Here is a 17,020-nt window from a genome sequence, read left to right on the forward strand (position 1 = left end):
CAGTGGCTGGTTATCTGCCAACCGCAGCCGAACTTTAGAGATGGCAGGAAACAGCCATGTCTCTAGGCAAGGGTGTCAGTGCGAGGAGGGCAGAGAGTCAGCGACCGTTCCCGCTATGCTGCATGGGTGCACGGCTGCGCAGTTACTGAAAGGCTCCCGTGCACATATCCTTTGTTGATGCCCTGCTGTAATTGTATTTTGTATAATGTTAATATAGTTTTGACATTATGGTGATATAATTTTGAAATGTTAATGTAATTGTGAAATACCCTGTGGGTTAATAAATATAATCCATAAATTTTCTAAGTAACAAACCTACCACAACCTTTACTTTGAAACATTTTAAAGCTTCAACATATTTACATTGTCCATGCTTCATGTTACAACACTGTTGCAAATTGTAACAATAAGCACAGAATGGAAGTTGGTTGCTTATTATTAATAAACTGCTGGCCTGCTGAACACTGACGCCAACTAGTCAAAACATTCTACTTTTTCTTTGACTGCCCAACATTTTTACTTGTGTTGTGAGTTGTGCCTTGTACTTGTTTGTGGTGATCATTTTTATATTCTGACTTTAAAGACAGAAGAGAAAAAGTTTGCAACATGTGGAAGATTTTCTTTGTTGTACTGTATTTCATTATACCCTTTAATTAACAAATAAATCAAAAGTATGAGATTTTTCAGTTTCATTGTAAATATTCATAGTGTGCATATTACAAAAAAAACATTTAAAGTGCCGCATAGTTTTCAAGCTGTCTAAAAATTTCTGCTCAGAGCAATGGTTGGTCCATGCAACTGTAAAACAAAATTGGAGGGAATTTTGGAGGAGAGAGTAAATAACCTCATGGATGCTGGGATTAGATCTGGTTCAATATGCAGGGTCCCACGGTGGCAACTACTGGCCCATTGCACCAGTACTGTGGAAACCACAGGAATATAGGAGGTGAATTATTCACCACAGGATCACAGGTGTTTGAAGGCTTCAGGGAGTCACCATTGCACGTATAGTATTTGAGTCATCTTCTGATAATAATGCCCAGAAACTACACACACATAGGGAATGGGGAAGAAATCGATGTCCAGCGTGACGCCAGAGAGGGGCAAGAGATGATTCCTCACTATTCATCGCCAGACCCGGCTGGCCAACCACACGTCGAACTCTGCCCTCTGTCCAGGCTGTCTTTGTCTTTGTCTTTCTCTTTCTTTCTTTCTCTCTCTCTCTCTCTTCCCCCCCCCTCCCTCCCTCCCTCCCTCCCTCCCTCCCTACGTCGTTGGGATGGCCTCTAACTCCTTTTCGCTGTTGCAATAGTCACTGCCTCTATTGGGGGCGGTGGGTATATAGAATGAGCTGCCAGAGAAAGTGGTAGAGGCAATACAGTTACCAGTTACAACGTTTAAATGTTTGCGTAGATACAGGGTGACGACTTCCACCACGGAGATTGAGACCTTCTGGTCTACTGCCCTACCATTTCCTTCCCTCCCCTTGAGCAGACTCCCTTTTCCTCCGGCCCATATGTCAAACCCGTGTTGAATGCAATGCCTTGGGTTCTACTTCCATCCTTATTATTCTGTTCTCCCTCAACTAGCTCTCCCTTTTCCCGAGCACGCTCACAATTGCACCATACACAGTAACCGGCAATCTTTCATTGAAATTCCCACCCGGATCAATCAACACCCTACCCTGATGCATCACGGCTTGGTCTAGCAGGCGCTCTATTCAAGCCTGCACAGAACTACAGAAAGCTGTGAATCTGCCTCCCGCCCCCAAACTCTGTCCACAGTCCCGCTGCCTCGGTAAAGTGGCCAGATCTCACCCACGCACCGCGAACATTCTCTCTTCTCTCCCCCCGGTCTACCAGAATACACAAAAGCCTAGGAATTGTACCACCAGAATCAAGGACAGCTTATCTCCCACTCTTAAAGGACCCTTGAACGAATCTCTCGTGCCGTAAAGAAGTCCTGATCTCTCAGTCTATTTCGAGACCCTTGCGGCTTAATTGATAACTAGCACTGCACTTTCTCTGCAACTGTAAAACTATACTCTGCATTCTTTTCTTTTGTTCTACCTCGATGTAATTATGATCTGTCTGTATGGCACGCAAACAAAAGCTGCATCCCAGTGCATGTGACAATAATGAACCAATTACCAGTTTTCAGCTTCCACTTTCTCCACTGCTTTCGGCTTGCAAAGCGTCTGCCGCCTCGGCAGGATCAGTAAATCCACTTTCTATCCCTACTACTGATTTTTACTAAGGCTCCTACACCCCATTCCAAATCAGTAACGCATTATAATGTAGCAACAATGCTGCGCATTCCCACTGCGCTCCAAACCCGCAACCAGCCATTCTCGGCTTTCTTCTTATTGCACATTTTTCTCGATGTTGCAAGTAAGCCTGCAATGCGTGAATGCATTAAAAATATGACAGTCCTAGTAATACCAGCCCTGTTCTGGGACCAATCTGCTTGCTCCATCCTTTAGCGGTGCATTCTCGGTGGAAACATGATTAAAACGCGCACTGTCCCATGTGTCGGATGCACTGGCTGATAAATGTGTTTAAATGCTGCAGGGAGTATTCTGTGGGCGGCTGCTGGTGTCGGTATGGGGAGTCAGTCGGGGAACAGGTGGAACTAGGGACAGTTACTGCTCCCCAGAAGGACCAGATCTGGGAGAGGGAGGGCGGGAGAAGGAGGGGGCGGCTCCGCGATCGACAGACGGTGGTGGTGGCCAATAGGCGACGAACAGGAGAAGGGAGCCGGGGCCTCTGACCAATGAGCGGTGGCTATGGGGGCGGGGGCGGGAGCGGGAGCAGGCGGGTGGTGCCCGGAGCGCCGAGAGTGGGTGTCAGTACGGCGGGCTAGCGGGACGAGTGAGGCTGGACAGCGGCCGTGATGGCGTCTAAATGTCCCAAGTGCGACAAGAACGTCTACTTTGGTGAGAGAGCCGCGCGTGTTCCCTTGTCCGGCACACCAACCGGGAGGTGGCAGATTCCTCATCCCTCTCTGGGGCGCTCCTTTCATATCCCTCTGCACAAAGATGGTAGTGGTGGAAAAATTGGAATAGGGCTGGGCATTGGACGAGGTTGCACAGGGCAAGGAATGGGATCTATTGCGCAGTTGAGGTTAGGGAACCAGCATGCTAACGAGGGGCCGAGTGGCCCTCCCTCCCAGCAGAGTTAGCTGGTGTGCAGGCGGCACCGCTGCTGCTCCTTCCCGGGGCTGGGTCGTGTTCGCAGCCCGTTATTGAACGCCGGAGGGGGTGGGGGCAGGTGGCCATTCACCTTGTGGGTGTGGGTCGGTATTGCTCCTGGATATTAATTAACTTGTCAACATTTCGGTTCGCAGTCCACAGCAGCCCGTCCTTCTTAGTTGTTGCTTCCAGTGGGAAGAACAGCAATGATAATTCCTTTCAATACACAACTGGAGATTACCCAGACATTTTTTTTACTGGATTTGCCGACGCGCTGATGAAATTTGGGTGCTCAAGTAGGCGGTTTATCAAGCAAGAATTATTTGGAATCATTCAGTGTAGACCCGGGTCACAGCCCCTCGTTAAGATCCATCGTCCTCTGCCCTTTGCTCATAGCCGGTGCATTGTTCCCCTTACAATAAGACCAGGCTACAACCTGGAACTACGGTATTTATCTGATTCTCTGACTGGCCGTGTATTTTTTAAATAATGAATTTAATTTCCCTTGGTGAAGAAGGAATTTCTGATCTTCTTTGAGATGGCAGGTCACACCCTGACTGTTTTCCTCTCCACCCACAGGGAATCAGTGGGTTTAATCTATTGAAATATTATTTAACATAGTGAATTAAGTGCTGCACCCTCCCTTGCTGCTTAGTCCTAAAAAGCCTGGGTGATGGCTGTGCACCAGGGATTTTTTAAAAATCCATTTTCCGTATTTGGGAAAGGGTTTTGGGCAAAAATCTAGAATGTTATAGGCAAAGGAATGCAATAGAAGGCTGTAGTCAGCAAGTTTTGATCTGGGAGGTACTGCCTGGAGGGGTGATGGAAATGTTCCACATTAACTTCTTAATAAGCAATGAAAAGATTCATGTTGGGGAAATTAAATCAAAAGTGACACACTCAAGTTAACCATCTGACACCTGGTATCATAAAGCTGTGTTGGGAATGAAGGAATGCCAGTCTTTTGATCAGGGAAAGATATAAAATTATGAGGCATAGAAAGGGTAGATGGTTGGAGTCTTGTTGCCAGGGTGGAAATACCAAATACTGAAGGCATGGGTTTAAAGTAAGAGGAGGAGGAGAGATTTGAGGCATTTGTTTTTTTACGGAGAGTGGTTTGTGTTGGGAAGTGCTGCCGGAGTGGTACAAAGTGGTGCTCGAGACATTTGGACAGAGAGAAACAAACAGGGAATGGAGGGGTATGGACCACCTGCATTGACATCATGTCTGTCACAGATGTGCTGGGGTGAAGGGTCTGTTTCTTTAGCCTGGTCTCTGCTCGTTTCTCTGCAGGGTGGTGCAAGATGAAATTTTGCACACTTGTTGTCATTTTTACCTGCTCCATCTGCAGTGATGGGTTGGTGCTCAGGAAATGTCTTCAGGAGTAGTCTTGTTTCATCTCTGCATTGGTATTGTTGCCTAAGGGCACTTCTTGCTGTGATTGTTTATATATTTCCCCTGCACTGCACTCGTATGTGAGTGTGGATGTGTTAGCTAGGCGTTGAAAATGCACTTTCTGTAACTCAACCCTTTCTGCATTGTACTGTAGAGCTTATTGTTCCTACGTGCCCAGGTACTAACTTCCCTGCTAGTTTATTTAAAAACTATTCCTGCATCTGTTCCAGGATGGGTCCAATTTGGCTGCTTGTTTTTTTTCATACCCTGCAAACCCAGCAGAGGCAGGGGAGTGAGCATCAGCAAGTTTGTAGTTCTTGCTAGCTTGGCAAGTGGGCAAATTTTGGAGAGTAGAAGTGCCAACTTGGCACTTTTATTTTAATGAGAAATGAGTTGGTTCTCAGTAATGGTGCTCTTTTGAGTAAGTGTGGTCGAGCCACTGTTGAAGGACGGCAGCAAGCTGTTAGAGAGAAGCTGGAGGTTGGAGTGCCTGCAGGAAGGAATGAGTTAACTGGGATCTGTAAGTGCTTTCAGAGGGAGCAGTGTGTCAACTTGCATGTGCAGATGTTTTGTCAGTGGAACCCATTGTTTTAATGCTGAATGCTGTTGTGATGGAGCAGTTTGGGATGTGACCTATGGGGAGTATTGGGTGGAACAGCTGTCTCTCGGTCTCAGTTCTTGGTGTTCCCCACCCCTGGGTCTTTACACCCTCCTTCAAGCCTGAATCTACTGTAGGCTGATTAACTGGGACTCATTGATATTGGGCAGCAATTCTGCTATTCTTGCATCGTGGAGTTCAGTATTGATCACCTTACAACAGGAAGGATTAGTAAATTGAAAAGCAGTCAGAAAAGACTGACAAGAATATTGCTAGGACTCTGAGTTATAGAGTGAAGATGGGCAGGCTAGGGCTGGTTTTGGAGTGTAGGAGAATGAAGGGTGATCTTGTAGAGCAGCAGCTCCCAACCTTTCTTATGCCATAAGCAAGGGGTTGTTGGGAGCCCCTGTTACAGAGGTCTATAAAAATCATCAGAGGCATCAATATGGTAAATGCACTGTCTTTTTCCCGGGGACATGGGTTGAAAGTGAGAGGGGAAGATATAATGGGAAATTCAGGGTTTTTTGTTATTTCATAGAGGGTTGTACTTGCATGGATTAAGCTGCTAGAGGAAGTGGTTGAGGCAGGCACAGTACATTTAAAGCACACTTGGACTGGTCATGAGTAGGAAATGTTTAGAATGATATCGACCAAACACAATCAAATGAGACTAGATTGGATGAGAATCTTGGGCCGAAGGGCCTGTTTCTGTGCCCTCTGACTCTGTGTGACCAAAATGGTGGCAGCTGGGCAAAATGGAGCTGAACTTTGGACAGTTCCTGTGGTGCTGGGAGACTGGGCCACAGCTGCTGTTTGCAATGTTGCCCATGTACGATGGTTTTCAAGAGTGGATCTCCGCTGCCTTGGAAGGTTTCAAATTCACTGATCACACTTTATCAGGGTAGCTGATAGTGAGCTGTGGAGTTCTCAGACCTCAATTTCAGCACCCCTGTGTTTTTTTTTATCATGGTGGGGCTGTGGGTTGCTTGTTCATGTTGTTGGCTTCATGAGAGTAACCAATTTTACAGTGCCGTTTACTTGTGGTGTGAAAGGCTTCGATAATTTGTGAAGGAGAGGGAGGTGTCAGTTTGCAGGTGGATCCCAGAAAAGTATTATTACTTTCAAATGTGAGAATGGGGAACCTTATGGATGGAGTGGGCAGTGAGAAGGGGAGGTAACTAATACTCAGGGATAGAGTGGGAAGGGGAGGTAACTACTACTCAGAGTGGGAAGGGGAGGTAACTGTAATGCTCGGGTGGAGTGGGCAGGGGAGGTAACTAATACTCAGATAGAGTGGGAAGGGGAGGTAACTAATACTCAGATAGAGTGGGAAGGGGAGGGGAGGTAACTAATACTCAGTGGGAAGGGGAGGTAACTAATACTCAGGGATAGAATGGGCAGTGGGAAGGGGAGGTAATTGTAATACTCAGGGATGGAGTGGGCAGTGGGAAGGGGAGGTAACTAATACTCAGGGATAGAGTGGGCAGTGGAAGGGGAGGTAATTGTAATACTCGGGTGGAGTGGACAGTGGGAAGGGGAAGTAACTAATACTCAGGGATAGAATGGGCAGTGGGAAGGGGAGGTAATTGTAATACTCGGATGGAGTGGACAGTGGGAAGGGGAAGTAACTAATAGAGTGGGAAGGGGAGGTAACCGTAATACTCGGGTGGAGTGGGCAGTGGGAAGGGAAAGTAACTAATACTCGAGGATAGAGTGGGCAGTGGGAAGGGGAAGTAACTGTAATACTCAGGGATAGAGTGGGCAGTGGAACTGGAGAACTATTACTCAAGTGTTGCTTGCACTTGTCAGTCAGCTGGAACTGTGGCCACTGTCGAAGCACGGCTGCAGGTATTTTCACCAGAGCAGTGGAATTCTACAATCGTTAACATGCAACTGGCAAAGAAAAACAGCTTCTTTCTTTAAAATGAACATCTCTGTTGTAGAACTCAAGGAGTTAACCCAGTGCCTCAGCTTAGGTGTGGCGCAGTTTTAAGATGAAGTTGGCTTGCTGGTTATTGGCAGCTTTGTTTCAGCAATAAATCTCCCACAGCATCTGTGAGGCTGCGTCTGAATGTTGGACACATCACTGATGGAGGTCTGGAATCCCATGCACCCTGAAGCATGTCATTGTTAGTGAACACTCACATAGGGGAAGTTTTTAAATATTTTGTCCTGTTTTCTAGTGGCAAGGGAAGAAGGCTGTTTGGCCTCGTGAGTCTCAGAGTAATCCTGTCCCCTCCGCAGTTCATTTCCCTGTAATATTTATTTATTTAGCAGTACAGCGCAAATGGGCCCTTTGAGCCACACTACCCCAGCAACCCGGATTAACCCTAACCTAATCACAGGACAGTTTACAACCCCGATTAACCCTAACCTAATCACCGGACAATCTACAATGACCAGTTAAGCTACCCAGTTCATCTTTGGACTGTGGGAGGAAATGGGAAGACCTGGAGAGAACCCTCGCATCCACGGGGAGGATGTGCAGATTCCCATTTGCAGTTCTCCTGCTGCAGTTTTAACCTTGCAGCCAGCATGACTGTGTTGTAGCAGTTCCCCCTACAGGAGAACAGGAAGATTCAAATTCTTCTCTCTGCATTTGAGCCCAAGGCTCCTGTACATGACCACTAGGGTACTGCACGGCCTTTTGAGCCCTCAAACTACGACCCTGCTGGCTGGGTAGTGAACTATTGTAGGAAGTAAGCAGCTCTCCCCAGTGTGTCAGTATTAATTTATCCCCGACCAGTACAACTTACTCACTCGTCTACCTCGCTGCTGCCTGTGGGAGTTGGTTTGTTTGTTTATTGAGATACACCTCGGAATAGGCCCTTCCACCACGCCACCCAGCAGCTCCCCATTTGATCCTAGCATAATTACAGGACAATTTACAATGACCAATTAACCTCCTAACTGTACGTCTTTGGACCGTGGGATGAAACTGAAACTCACACAGTCATGGGGACAACATACAAACTCCTTTCAGGCAGCAGTGGGAATAGAACCTGGGTCTCTGGTACTGTAAAGCATTGTGCTAACCACTACACTACCATGGTGCCCACACTTGCGCTGAATGAGTTGCCCTTTCCTACATTAAAGCAAGGGTTGTACTTTAACGTAAAGTACAGTGAGATACATTGTAAAAGCAAGCCTTTCTTTCTCATTAGATATGTAGAAAGTTTGAGATGTTGAAGGTGAGTTGAATGTGGATTTTATTGAAGTATTTATGGGAATACCAGGTTATAGTGCACAATAAAAATCTGTACTTAAATTAAAATGGAAAATATTCAGCAGGTCAGGCAGCATCTGTGGATGGAGGGTTAGAGGAGCAGTTAGCTTCAGGTGTAGGTACTGGGATTAGGGTTAAATTCCTCTTCAGAATGCCCATGTTAAGCAGGCACTTGAGGTACTGAATGCCACTGTCAGCAAACAAGAAACAACCTACCCCAACACCTTTCAAATCATTGTTGGGGACTTTAATCAGACTCATTTGAAGAAATTTCTGCCCAATTATCATCAGCTTATTACCTGCAGTACCGGGGTCCAACACATTGGACCACTGCTATACTATGATTAAGAGCGCCTACAGTCCCATGCCTAGGCTGCAATTCGGGAAATCTGATCACCCGATTGTCTTTCTCTGACCTGAATGCAGACAGAGGGTAAAAGGCAGGGCTCCAGAGGTGAGGACAACAAAGAGGTGGTTGCAGGAGGCAGAGGAGCGGTTACGAGATTGCTTCGAGTCGGTGGCCTGGGCTGTGTTCAAAGACTCATCAGAGGATATGAATGACTACACCATGGTTGTCACGGACTTTATAAAAACAGTCGTGGACGAGTGTGTCCCCACAAAATCATTCGTAATCTTCTCTAACCAGAACCATGAGATCCACAGTCTGCTGAGGGTCAGATCAGTGGTAATCAGGTCTGGCAACCAAATTAAAAATGAGAGGTCCAGGTACGATCTCCAGTAAGCCATTTCATGTGTGAAGTGACAATTCCGAATCAAACTTGAATCACTGAAGAATGCTGGACAGCTGTGGCAGGGCTTCAATGCTATTAACTCTTACAAAGGGAAACCCAGCAACATAGGTGACAGTAAGGCTTTGCTCCCAGACAAGTTCAATACCTTTGTTCAATGAACCTACAGAAAGCATCCAACCCGGATGAGGTACCTGGTCAAGTCTAAAGACCTGTGTTGATCAACTGGCTGGAGTTCTCACTGACAACTTTAACATCTAGCTTTGACGGTCTAATGTACCCACCTGTTGTAAGCAGGTTTCAGTTATATGGGTACCTAAGACGAATGTGGTGACTTACCTCAATGACTATTATCCTGCAGCACTTGCATCCACAGTGATGAAGTGTTTTGAGAGGTTGGTGATGAACCCTATCAACTCCTGCCTGAGAAGCGTTGTGCCATTTTATTGGCTCTTCAGGAAGCTCTTTATCAACTACAGCTTGGCATTCAATTCTATAATCCCCTCAAAACTAGTCTCCTCACTTTCAGACCCCAGTCAGTTCAGATTGACAACACAATCTCCATCCGCACAGGTGCACCACAAGGCTGTGTGGTTAGCCCCCTGCTCTATTCATGTTACACTTATGACAGTGGCTAAGCACAGCTTCAGTGCCATATGTAAGTTTTCTGACAACAGCACTGTCATTGGCCAAAGGTGGTGATGAATCAGCATATAAGAGGAAGATTGAAAATCTGGCTGAGCAGTGCCACACAACTACAAAGTCAGCAAGACCAAAGAGCTGATTATTGACTACAGGAGGAGGAAACCAGAGGTCTATGAGCCAGTACTCACTGGGGGCTTAGAGGTGGAGAGAGTCAGCAACTTTAAGTTCCTTGGTGTTATTATTTCAGAGCATCTGCCCTGGGTCCAGCACACAGAAAACACGGCAGTGCCTCTACTTTCTTCAAAGTTTGTGACGTTTGGTTATGTCATCTAAAACTGTGGCAAACTTCTATAGACGTGTAGTGGAGAGTATATTGACTGGCTGCATCATGACCTGGTATGCAAACACCAATGCCCCTGAATGGAAAACCCACAAAAAGAAGTGGACATAGCCCAGTCCATCACTACCATTGTGCACATCTACACAGAGTACTGTCACAGGAAATCATCAAGGACCCTCACCACCCAGGCCATGTTCTCTTCTCCCTGCTGTCATCAGGAAGCCTCAGGACTCACGCCACCAGTTACTACCCCTCAACCATAAGACTCTTGAACCAGAGAGGATAACTTCAGTCATCTACACTTGCTCCATCACTGAAATGTTCCCACATCCTATGAATCACTTCCAAGGACTCTTCATCCCGTGTTCTTGATATTTATTGCTTATTAATTTTTCTCTATTTTTGTATTGGCACACTTTATTGACTTTGCACATTGGTTGTCAGTGGTGTTGTTTAGGGTCTTTCATTGATTCTATGATGCTTCTTGTATTTACCGTGATTCCCCACATGAAAATGAATCTCAGGTTTGTAAATGGTGACATGTATTTGTTTTGATGTACTCGGAACTGGTGAACTGAGAAAGTAAACATGTTTTGAGGTGTAGGAAAAGTGAAGGGTAGCAGGAAGGTCTGTGTCTAGGACAGAGGTAAATAATGTCACGGTTGGAGGTGCTGTGAAGTTGTTGATAATTGACCTGTCCTGAGGAGGGTAAGAAGAGGAGAAGAATGAGAGGGACATACAGCCAATGGCAACATTGTAATGGGACTGTGACGCAGACAGAAGTTGCTGAAAATCTACATCAATAGAATGCTGGAGAGGAAAACCAGGATAATGTTACTGGTGTCTTAACCAATAGATCCAAGCCTGGCACATTTTCAAGCTTCTTTATTTCAGCTGGGGAGTGTTAAAATTGAATTATGCCAAGAAACAGTAGTGTTGTTTGAAGTTGTGAAACACAAGCTGGTTTCGGAAACATTTCTGTACATCGAAACCCCGAGACACTTCTCCCCTTACACCACAGTGCAATTCGAGACCAATGGCTCCTGCTGTAGCACACCAGAGGAAGAGAGAATTTGTAACTTTACTGGGTCCTTTGGCCCAGAAGGTCCCGGAGGCTTTACAGACAATGATGTATTTCTGATACAGACTGTTGTAATGTCGGAAACACATTATGCCAGGTCAAGTGGATTATAAATACCATTGGAAACTCTGAATTTTTGGTTAATCGTGTCATCGCTATTTTTATAATATCTAGATAAAGTAGGAAAACTAAATGGAATGCCATTAACAACTGAGTGAGACTGATGGGCTGTGCTGGGTTGTCTTGTTGACAGAATATCAAATTCATAACCTGGCAAGTTAAGTGCGAGGGCCAGGATGTTTACAGCATTGTGGGACTGATGTTGGTATTTGTCTTGTTGACAGGGTTGACATACTACACTGAGCTATAAGTAAACTCTGTTTTCCAAGTGTTTTGCAACAAGCACCCTATTTTAAACAGGTCCTCTGGTTCAGAGAAAAGTTACAAAACAATGGAAGGTGCAAAGTGTTAGGATTCATCTGTTTAATTCACTGTGACAATCAGTTTATTTTATGAATTAAGTTGCCAGAATTTCCCCCACAAGCATCAGGATTGTGGTTAAGCCAATCACGGAATGGTTGCTGGGGTGCAGAGGGTGGGGAATATCTGTGGGTGGGCTGTTGGATTGGCAGAGAAGAGTACTTGCATGACTCACCTGTCATATGATCTGCTCTTGACTGGAGCTGGTGTGATTTTCATTCTTCCTCTGGGAATTTTGGCTTCCATCTCAACTTCCAACAGGAAGGAGTTCACAAGACAGTGTTGTGCAGGAAGAGGGATGACCTCTCTTGTATCTCATTACTGGAGTGTTGGGCACTGTAAATACTGCCGAAGCAGCTCACGCTGCCATGGCTCCTCCCTGTGACAGGCAGCTGCTGCACATGATCGTTCCCCCTTTGGTCAGTTACGCTTCGTTCCCTGAATATGCCCTTTCAGTGTAGCTGAAGGCTCCTACATGTCCACCCACACCGAAATGTAAAGGTTAAGCTAATGTCAGAATCTGATTTGTTCTTACCAACGTGATGTGAAGTTTTATTTTGCAGCAGCAATAGAGTGCACGACAGAAAACTCTAGAAATTACAAAGATAATGGTGTTGAAGGAAAGGAAATATGAGGCAGTGTTCATGACTGTTCAGAAATCAGATAGCAGAGCAGAAGAAACTGTTTGTAAAATATTGAAAGTGGGTCTTGAGGCTCCTGTACCACGTCGCTGATGGTAGTAACTAGAAAGGGGCATGACTGGATTGTGAAGGTCCTTAATAATGGATGCTGCCTTCTTGAGGCATCACATCTTGAAGATATCCTCATGCCTGTGAAGGGGCTAGCTGAGTCTGCAAACCTTGGCCGCCTCTTGTGATCCTGTGCTTTGGAGGCTTCATACCAGACTCTGATGCAGTGCTCTCTATATCGTAATTCTTTAGAAATCTGTAAGAGTCTTTGGTGACATGCCAAATCTCAAACTGCTAATGTAGTAGAACCGGTGGCATGCTGCCTTCAGAGTGCATCAATGCACTGGCTTCTGAAATATTGACAGCCAGGAACTTAAAGCTGCTCACCCTTTCCACTGCTGACCCCTCGATGAGGGATGGTGTGTTGTTCTCACCCTCCCCTGCATTCAGACCCTTGGTCTTGCTGACACCTCAAGCAATTGATCTGTCTCATTACCAAAAGCCTCCTGATTGCCATCTGAGATTCTTCCAACAACAGTGGTGCCTTGCATATGGGACTGTATGGAATTGGGGTCAGGAATAGGCCATTAAGGCCCTTGAGCCTCCCCTGCTGTTCAGTGGGAATGCCACTGGACTGTGGTGGGCAAGAACAAGGCTGATGGAACATTATGGAAGAGTGTGAAGTGTTCCATTTTAGTTTCATATACCGTACAGTGGATTCTAGTTAATTGAGACACATTAGGAGCTGTATATTTTGTCCCAATAAACGGGCTCCCCAGTTAGCTAAAGTTTCATGGAAATAGTTTTTAAAGAGTATTAAAAATACAAACCGTTTGTCCAACAAACGATATATTTAAATTAAATACAGAACCAATTAGAACACCACCAATATTATTACTACTGGTGGTTGTCCTTCATATCAGAGAATGACAGGAGACCTGTGCTGGAGAGTTTTTAAAGTGAGAAAAGCTGTTGAATCAGGGCAGTTCCATTCTCTCGACCTCGGAGATCTGGGTCCAGTGGAACCAGTAGACGGGGTCTTCCCTGGTTGCACTGGATAACCGTGACTTCTTCTGTGCCCTGTCATGCCCTTCGATCTCCACATAGTGTCCTGGCCTTTGGATCTCACTGTAGATCATATCCACCCAGACTGCTGGAGCTGCCTTTGAACGCCAGGGCAGTCATATCCCGATCTCACAGGAGTATGAGACCCGTGGCTACCCTCACCTGGTTTAACTCGCCTGTCAAAGTGGTGTACTGGGGTGTGGTCATGGTACATGCAAACAGCTATTTGGAGCCACAGGTGAGAGCTGTGTGTCCGGTGAGGATCAAAGGTAACATTGAAGACGATTGTTGTCATACCTTCAAATTGTTCATAGTTCCTAACATGTTGAAGTAGTGAAATCGTTTTATTTTCACTCCGGCCTTTGCTGGCATTTCCAAGTCTGAATGCTTGAAACCACAGTGAGCAAAACAGTTCTGAATTGTCTTACTGCTTTTTTCTCACTGCTTAAGTCCCCTGTCCCAATTAACCAGCCTAGTGTCCCAAATAAATGAAGGAATCCCAGCTATTTTCTCAATTACTTTTTGTTCTTTAAGAGTTGTTCCAAGTAGGTGGCTGCTCTGATTAACTGATGTCCGAGCTAACTGGAATCCACTGTACTTTCAAGCCATGTGAAGTTGAGTAATATGCTAAAATGTCTTGATTTTCTTTGAACACAAGTCACTAAAGCTAATGTGCAGATGCAACGTGCAATTACTGTAGGAAGAAATTGGTATCACAAGAGACAACAGTGCAGATACAGTCTTCCTCGGGCAAATAAAACACCTTTACTCTTGCTTTGGTGTTCGTTCCAATAAAGGTGAATATATTTTTGCTTTCTCTACCTGCTTCTTAACTGAGAGTGATTTGAGTGCACTTAGGACCCTTCAATATCAACACTCACTGTTTTAGAAGAGAAACCTCTTCTATTTCTTTCAGAAAAGTGGATGGTGTGACATTTTTCCATATCAAATTCCATCTGTCATGTCCTTACCCATTCACTGGGCCTGTCCATGTTGACCACTGTGTATCTTCCCACAGCCTGCACTGGTTTTGAAGATGTACATTTATAAAGAACCAGATGTGTGACTGGAAGCTTGGCTTGAGTTGGGAAGGACTTTGTTGTCAAAGAGCATCAAAGTGTCTTGGCAGTGTGTTTGGAGTGAGCAGGCTGGCTTAGGTGGATTACCTTCTACATTGGGGAGTGTAACATCACACACAGACGATGGAGTTGATGGAATGAAATCTCTGCATTCACTGTCAGTGTACACGCTGTTCCTTAAAGATTCCCTGTCTTATCCCAAAACATGGAATGATGCTATGTTTCAATAGACAAACTTCGGTCCCGATCAGATGATTTCCCGGTTATTTTTCTGTGTTAATGCTTGGCACCCGGGGGGGAAGTTCTTACTTGGAGGAAAGGTCTCGCTCTAAGTAAGAACTGGAATTCGATTGTAAACAAGGTGGTTCAGTGGAAGCCTGATTGGGTGACTACTAACCAGTCCGGAGGGATGGACGACGGGTATAAATGCCACCAGACTAGACTTGCCTAGGCTTCATCTCTGATGATGATGGCAGCATTTGTCAGCAAAACGTCGATTAAAATCAATACCTGTACCCAGCCGGAAGCTCGAGGAGAGATTATTTGTCAAATACACCGGGAAAGCACTAGATCCTTTTTCAAGCTGTAGGTAGATTTTTCTTTCAGTTTATTCATTGTTTGCTTCTTTATGTTTGGACAGTTAGAACAGTAGGGATGCCAGGCAGGATAGTTGAATGCTGCTCTTGCAGGATGTGGGAAGGCAAGGAGACCGCTAGTGTTTCTGACAGCTATACCTGTGAGAAGTGCATCCAGCTGCAGCTTCTAACACTCTGCATTAAGGAGTTGGAACTGGATGAACTACAGATCATTTGAGAGGCTGAGGGGGTGATAGATAGGACATATAGAGAGGTAGTTACACCCAAGGTGCAGGACACAGGACATGGGAGACTGGATGACAATCAGGAAGGGAATGGGGTTAAACAACCAGTGCAGAGTGCCCCAGTGGCCATCCCCCTCAACAACAATTTGGATACTGTTAGGGGTGGGGGATGACCTATCAGAGGAAAGTTACAGCTGTCAGGTCTCTGGCACTGAGTCTGTCTCTGTGACTCAGAAGGGAAAGGGGGAGAAGAGGCAAGCTGCACTGATAGGGGATTTGTTGGTTACGGGAACAGAAGGGAGATTCTGTGGACAAGAACGGGATTCCCAGATGGTATGTTGCCTCCTGGGTGCCAAGGTCCAGGACATCTCGGATCAAGTCCTCAGTATTCTTAAGTGGGAGAGTGAGCATCCAGACATCATGGTCTATGTAGGTAGGAAGAGTGGCGTAGTTCTGCAAAGTGAGTTCAGAGAGTTAGGTGTAGGACGGAGAGTGTCATATTTCTGAATGATTGGGCACTCTTTCAGGGAAGGTGCGACCTGTACAGAAGAGGCAGCTTGCACCCAAACTGGATGGAGAAAAATGCCCTAGCAGGAATGTTCGCTAGTGCTGGACGGGGTGGGGGGGGGGGGGGGGAATGCGGGTTAAACTAGAGTTTCCGGGGGATGGGAACCAGAGTGCCAGAACAAATAGTGAAGAGGTTGTGGAGACAAATGTTGCTCGACCTTGGACAAAACCAGGAATCAAAAGGTCGAGCATGGTGCAACTAATCTCCTGAGCTGCGTTAATTTCAATGCAAGAGGTATCATGGGAGAGGCAGAGGAGCTCAGGGCTTAGACCAACACCTGGAATTATGATATTGTAGCCATTAGTGAGACGGTTGCAGGAGGGGCAGGACTAGCAGCTCAATATTCCCGGGTTCTGTTTTAGACATGACGGAGCAGGAAGGATTAAAGAGGGAGGGCTGGTGTTACTAGTCAGAAAATGTCATGGCAGTGCTCAGTCAGGACAGACTGGAGAACTCGTCTAGTCAGGATTTATGGGTGGAACTGAGGAATAAGAAAGGTATGAACATTAGTGGGGCAAGATTATAGACCACACGACAGTCCATGGGATTTGGAGGAACGAATCTATAGAGAGATCGCAGACTATTGCAAGAAAAAAATGTTGATTTTTAACTTTCTGCATAGTCACTGAGACTCCTTGTAAAAGGATAAGGTGGGATAAAGTTTATCAAATGTATTCAGAAAAGCTTCCTCAATTAGTACATAGAAGTTTCAACAAGAGAGTGTGCGATAATTGATCTCCTCTTAGGGAATGTGACAGATTTGTGTAGGGAAACATTTTGTATCCAGTGACCATAATGCCATCAGTTTCAAAGACAAATATGGAAAAAGATTGGTCTGATCCATGAGTTGAGATTTTAAGTTGAAGAAAGACCAATTTTGATGGTATCAGAAAGGATCTGGCAAGTGTGGATTGGGACAGGCTGTTTTCTGGCAAAGGTGTACTTGGTAAGTGAGAGGCCTTCAAAAGTGAAATATTTAGAGTATGAAGCTTGTATGTACCTGTGGATTAAAAGATCATGATACAGGTATAGGGAGCCTTGATTTCCAAGACATATTGAGGCCCTTGGTAAGAAAAAAAGGAGGTGCATAGAGGG

At 45.5% G+C, this 17,020-nt stretch overlaps 1 protein-coding gene across 1 annotated transcript in view; it reads left to right on the forward strand.

Annotated features, from left to right (window-relative positions):
• Nucleotides 1-2,826: 2,826 nt before the first annotated feature.
• Nucleotides 2,827-17,020, forward strand: part of crip2 (cysteine-rich protein 2) — a 51,925-nt gene continuing 37,731 nt past the window's right edge. Inside the window, exon 1 of the mRNA XM_072264287.1 lies at nt 2,827-2,935. Coding sequence (XP_072120388.1) covers nt 2,893-2,935 — 43 coding nt within the window. The 5' untranslated portion in view covers nt 2,827-2,892. The remainder of the gene's footprint in view (nt 2,936-17,020) is intronic.

The sequence above is a fragment of the Mobula birostris genome, chromosome 1, assembly GCF_030028105.1.
Source record: "Mobula birostris isolate sMobBir1 chromosome 1, sMobBir1.hap1, whole genome shotgun sequence".
Lineage (NCBI taxonomy): Eukaryota > Metazoa > Chordata > Chondrichthyes > Myliobatiformes > Myliobatidae > Mobula > Mobula birostris.